Consider the following 6,315-nt stretch of genomic DNA (forward strand, 5'->3'; position numbering starts at 1 on the left):
AGGTTTTACTAAGTAGAGGTAGCTAAGGAGAAGTCAGAAGGGGATGGAGTGGGAAGTTTTTCCCCTGGAGTTGGCCGCTTGGCGGCCTGGGCTGTCCTCTGACTACTCCAGCTAAACTCCGCGTCTTCTGCTTCTGCAGGTTGGTGGCCTGCCGGTGTGCCGGTGCCTGTCTGTGCGTTCCTCTCAACATCCAGCTGCCTGCGTGTTCCTCTGCTGATGTACTCCTCTCAATGTCCAGCTGCCTCTGTTTCTGCCTTGCTAGGGTCTTGGGTTTTCATAGGCACAGAATGGGGGCGTGGCAGGCCACGGTGTTCTTGGGAAATGCAACATTTGGCCAGGAAAACAAAAAATGTCTGTCCTCACCTAGGTCCGTGGGGGTGGAGCCCTAGCCAGGGACCACACCCTCCTCTACTCAGCACTTTCCTTCCCCACTTCTGTATCATTTAAACGGACCACGGTGTTCCCTTCCCAGCACTTCCCTATCACCATCGCTAGAGATTCTGATAGAAAGGGAAGGAGAGCGGAGAGTTCTTGTTTTGATGCAGTTCTTGCCCGCTCTGGAGGCTGACTGTACTGTACTAAATGTAGCCATCTTTGGTGGTGGGTTACTGGGGCAGGGGCAGGGGCAAGTACGGATAACTCCTCTATAGTTGCTTTAAGCATTCAAGTCTCATGGGAGATGTAATCTAAAGAGCCCTCCCTATTGAAAACAAGGATGTCTTGGGGAGGTTAAGAAAAAGTGTAGGCGAGGATGTGGTTGAGATGGTTCTTGGAATCGATCCCTGGCCCCCGAACTTTAACGCCAGCCCTTGAAATATGTGTGTAGCTCACACACACAAATGTGTGTATACACGTTGGAGTATCCCTGGAGCTCATGCATGCACGTCCGTCACAAAGGATTTGAAAGGGCGAATCAGATGAGACTCTGAAAAAAAATACTTGCGGACTTCATGATTGGGGACAGCGTGGTAGGTTTGTTTTGTTTTGTTTTTTAGATCGGGTCTCCCCGTGTCGGTCAGGCTGGAGGGTAGTGGCTACTCACAGGCGAGTCCACGGCGAGTCCACTACAGCCTCATCTTCCTTGGCTCAGGCGATCCCGCCTCAGCCTTCTGAGTAGCTGAGACTACAGGAGCGTGCCACCGCGCCTAGCTGCAGTGATTTTTTGTTTGTTTTGAAATGGAGTCTCACTCTGTTGCCCAGGCTGTAGTGTAGTGGCGCGATCGCGGCTCACCGGAACCTCCATCTGCCGGGTTCAAGCGATTCACCTGCCTCAGCACCCCCGAGTAGCTGGGATTAAAGGCGCGCGCCAGTATGGCCGGCTAATTTTTGTACTTTTAGTAGAGACCCCCGTCTCTACAGTTTCACCATTTTGGTTAGGCTGGTCTCGAGCTCCTGACCTCCTGATTCGCTCGCCTCCGGCCTTCCAAAGTGATGGGATTACAGGCGTAAACCGCCGCGCCCGGCCTCTGCAGTGATTTTTAAAGAGTCTTTTATAAGTATATTTCTTTTAACCATTCTTTTCAATACGCAAATAACTCTTGAAAATACGTTCCTCTTTTGGAAAAAAAAAAAAAGGCGGGGGAAATGTATTTAAGAAAAAAACAGAAAAAACTTCTTCCATTCCCAACGTAATCATGGCATATCGTGTGTATGCTTCCAGGACTTTTCTTCTGTATGTTTACATACAGATAGTGCATGCTTTTGTTTCGTGGTTCATGTCTATCCCATCTTAAAGATGGTTTTACAACCTGCTGTTTTACGACCTGCTGACTTTACGAAGTGTCGTAAAGTCCCGTCCACTTCAGCGTCTTTCCCACCGCAGCACAAAAGGCCACGCAGGCCATTCTACCCCTGGCGGCCAAGCGGCGGGGTGGCAGGCTCTAGAGCCTGCTGGCGGGGGCGAAGACGGCGCGCGGCGATGACGCACCGCCGCGTGCGCGGTGTCAGCAGTAGCTGCGGCGCAGGGGCGGAGCGAAGGCTGCGGCGGCGTCGGGTACGCGCACACGTTGCATCTTCTTGCCTTCGCGGGGTTCTGCGTGGATCTGGCACCAGCCGGGCGTACTGACAGGTAGACCAGCGGACTGTTGGAGATGGCGACGCTCTGTCTGACCGTGAATTCAGGAGACCCTCCCCTAGGTAAGGGACCGAGGCCAGTGACCTGTGTGGGTTGCATCAGCCGGGGAGGGTGCCGGGCGAGGAAGGTCGCTGCGCCCTGGCTTTGCGCAGTGGTGGTCACCATCTGGGAGGTTAGACCTGCCCCCACGCCCCAGAATTGTACGTGGAGGAGGCTCCGCTCCCTTCACCCCCTGTCCCCGGCAGGTGCATCTGCTCCTGAAGATGTTTTTCCCTGGCTTGGAGGGAGGCGCGGTGTGAGCCCGGGCTAGGCAACACGAGACTCCGCTTCGGATCTTCTTCTCAGAGGGATGAACTCCCAGTAAACTCACCTCTCCCTTTTTCCGCCGGAGACCGAGAGTTGCTCGTGGAAATAACGTTTTTAAAACTTAAAATCCAATTATCGTCACTTCTCTTTTAGCATTTTTTCTCCGACTAAGCCTTTTTCTTACCTTCTTTCCTGTCCTCTCAGAAGAAATCCTCGGTTCACTTGAGTCAAATTTTCCTTACGTTTTATCGAGTTCAGAAGAAAGAAGCCAGGCGAGCGTATTAGCATTTAGGGTTTCAACTGAGGCTGCATTTATTTTTAATTAAAGGTGTTAGGGTAATTGGGGAAAACACCCAGGTACACTGTAGACTGATGCGGTTGCTTTTACTGCACCCTGTGGATGTGTAGTATATTTCAGAGTAAACATTGGATCTGTCACGTTACTGATACATCTTAAGTTCGGTTTGGAATTACTTTTTCCACATGACCAAGGTTATTGTTGGTGGATTGCTTAGAATTTCTGCCTTTTCATTACTTTGGGAAATTACACAAAAAAATTTAAGTAGTTTGCCGATTTTTTTTTTTTTCTTTTGAGAGTCAGGGTCTTGCTCTGTCGTCCAGGCTGGAGTGCAGTGGCGCTTTCAAGGCTCACTGCAACCTCGAACTTCCGGGCTCAGGTGATCCTCCCACCTCAGCCTCCTTAGTAGCTGGCACTACAGGCGCGTGCCACCATGCCTGGCTAATTTTGTGTTTGTGTCTTTTTTGGAAAGATGGTGTTTCACTGTGTTGCCCAAGCTGGTGTCAAACTCCTGGGCTCAAACCATCCTGCCTTGGCCTCCCAAAGTACTAGGATTACAGGCATGAGCCACGGTAGCCGGCCTGACCTAATACTTGCTAATGCGTATGTATGATAATAGACATACAGTACTTTATAGTGTTCAATAAGCCCATACCTTTATATACAACTGGCCCCGTGGGGCTGATGAAATTATTCATTATGTTCTCTGGTGATGTTTTAAGGCTGTTGAACAAAAACACAACTTAATAGCCATTTTAAAGATTTAAAAGATGATAATGTTTTGGCATATTGGTTGCAGTAATGGACTAACCGCACAACAAATCAATGAACTCTAAAAGGAATGGGTTTGATTCTTGGGCTGGAAAGGCACTAGAGTGCCCTCATGTTTGAGAGCAAACACATTTGTTCCTGCAGACCTGAGTCCAATCCTGGCTGCCACTTATTAGTTGTGAAACCTTGACAGGTTCCTTATTTAGCTTCTCCCATAGTTTCCTTGTTTTAAGAAAGGGAGAATAATGTCTTTCACATAGGATTGGTTGCCAGAGTTAAATGAGACTATAGTTTAAAATTCCTGATACTGGTGTTTTTTTTTTTTTGTTTTTGTTTTTTTTCTTTTTTTGAGACTGAGCTCATTGCAACCTCTGCCTCCCAGGATCAAGCGATTCTTGTTCTCAGCCACATGAGTAGTTGCGCTTACAGGTGCGCACCACCACGCCCGCCTAATTTTTGTATTTTTTAGTAGACACAGAATTTCGCCATCTTTGCCAAGCTGGTCTCAAACTCCTGACCTCAAGCAGTCTGCCCGCCTTGGCCTCCCAAAGTGCCAGGACCGGAGGTGTGAGCCACCATGCCCAACCTCCTGATACATTTTTCGTTACTTGGAAAATCACCCTGAAGGTGAACCTGTTTCCATAGTGTATTACAGAACTCAGAATTCTGCCAGTATTCTATGAAACTCTTAAGTCTGTCGTTTTGAACTGTATGCGGTTATCAAATATATAATTTTTCTAATTGCTCCTCCCCTTCTTTTAATTTTGATTTGATTATTCCCAGTTGTTTAATTCAATTACATTTTATGTTTAAGTAATATAATTAGATGAAACATTTTAAAAAATAGGTTGCATTGCTAGAATTTTCCTATTTTATATGCATTCATCATGTTATATATTTAATGTTAATTTCAAACTTACAACAAAGCTGCAAGACTAGAACAAAGACCTTTCTCCCCCCGTACCACCCAAGAACATACTGTAGATATGAGGCTTCAGTACCTCAGCATAACTCCCGTGTACATCCCCAACAAACTTGGAAACTCCACATGATCTCACACGAGCACCCAAATCAGGAAGTACACTTGGGTAGAATGCTTCCATCTAATGCACAGACCCCATCCTTGTTCTATCACTATTTGTTAAAACGAGACCCTCCATAGTGTTAGGATCAAAATCCTGTACTATGCTTTGTTTGCATCTAGTTGTCACCTCTCTCCAGTTTCTTTCAGTCTGGAATGGTTTACTAGTCTTCCCTTGGCTTTCATAGCTTTGACCTTTCTGAAGATTACAGGCCACTTAACTTGAAGAATATCCTGTTTAAGTTGTCTGATATTTCCTGGTGTCTAGATTCAGGCTCTGTGTCTTTGGCAGGAATAGCATAGTTATTCCTTGTTCTTCATTGCAGCCCATCAGTTGGTGCGTGAATTTAATTGTCCCATTACTAATGATTCTAACCTTGATTTTAATGGGCAGATGCGTTGGAATCATGTAAATGTTCCTCTTTGCATCAGACCTTCACCCACTAGTTTCAGTATCCATTGATGCTTCCTGCCTAACTTGATTTTTATGATTTTATGATGTTTGCAAAATGGTGACTTTCTAATTCTACCATTCCTTCTATATGTATTAGTTGGCATTTTTCTGTGAGGAGAGCTTTCTCTTTTCCCATTTAAAAAAAAAGTCATAGCAAAATATACTCAAGAAGTTACAATTTGTATTATTTTCATTTTCTATTTAAAATTATTTTATTTTTAAAAATTAGTTTTATTGAATTATAATTTGTATACAATTAAGTTTACCAATTTTAAGTGATTGACAAATGTATACAGTGTGTAATCTACACCACAGTCATCATGTAGAATATTTCCATTACTTCAGAAAGTTCTCTCATGCCCCTTTGCAGTCATTCTTTTCCCTATCCCTGGCACCTTATAGCCACTCATCTTCTTTTTGTCACTCTTGTTTTGCTTTTTTTATAATTTCATATACATTGAATTATATCATATATATTCTTATATTCTCATATATGTCTAGGATAATACTTCTGAAATTCATATATCTTTTTGTCTGTGACAATAGTTTACATTTGTTGTTTTGGTTTTTTTGTTTTTTGAGATGGAGTCTTGCCCTGTCACCAGGCTGGAGTGCAGTGGTGTGATCTTGGCTCACTGCAGCCTCCACCTCCCAGATTCATGCGATCCTCCTGCCTCAGCCTCCTGAGTAGCTGGGACTACAGGCGCCCGCCATCATACCCAGCTAATTTTTTGTACTTTTAGTAGAGACGGGGTTTCACCATGTTGGCCAGGGTGTTCTTGATCTCTTGACCTCATGATCCGCCCGCCTCAGCCTCCCAAAGTGCTGGGATTACAGGTGTGAGCCACCATGCCCGGCCAGTAGTTCACTTATTTATTTGCTGGATAAAATTTCATTGTGTAGGTGTGCTAAAATTGATCTCCTTTATTTTGATGGTCAGTACCCTGATTTGCCAGTGGAAGCCCCTCCAACCTGGACTCTATGTCCTTTTTTTGGGGGGGGGGGGGGGGGATGGAGTTTCATTCTTGTTGCTCAGGCTGGAGTGCAGTGGCACAATCTTGGTTTACTGCAGTAAATCTCAGCTCACTGCAAGCTCCGCCTCCCAGGTTGAAGCAATTCTCCTGCCTCAGTCTCCTGAGTAGCTGAGACTACAGGCACATGCCATCACGCCTGGCTAGTTTTTTGTATTTTAGTAGAGATGGGGTTTCACCGTGTTGTCCAGACTGGTCTCGAACTCCTGAGCTCAGGCAATCCACCTGCCTCAGTCTCCCAAAGTGTTGCGATTACAGGTATGAGCCACTGTGCCTGGCCTTTTTTTTTTTTTTTTTTTT

At 45.6% G+C, this 6,315-nt stretch overlaps 1 protein-coding gene across 1 annotated transcript in view; it reads left to right on the forward strand.

The window, feature by feature from the left end:
• The first annotated feature begins 1,611 nt into the window (after positions 1–1,611).
• The window catches only part of EPRS1 (glutamyl-prolyl-tRNA synthetase 1), a 91,919-nt gene continuing 87,215 nt past the window's right edge, over positions 1,612–6,315 (forward strand). Inside the window, exon 1 of the mRNA XM_017869928.1 lies at positions 1,612–2,136. Coding sequence (XP_017725417.1) covers positions 2,091–2,136 — 46 coding nt within the window. The 5' untranslated portion in view covers positions 1,612–2,090. The remainder of the gene's footprint in view (positions 2,137–6,315) is intronic.

The sequence above is a fragment of the Rhinopithecus bieti genome, unplaced genomic scaffold (genome assembly GCF_001698545.2).
Source record: "Rhinopithecus bieti isolate Rb0 unplaced genomic scaffold, ASM169854v2 scaffold_1673, whole genome shotgun sequence".
Classification (NCBI taxonomy): domain Eukaryota; kingdom Metazoa; phylum Chordata; class Mammalia; order Primates; family Cercopithecidae; genus Rhinopithecus; species Rhinopithecus bieti.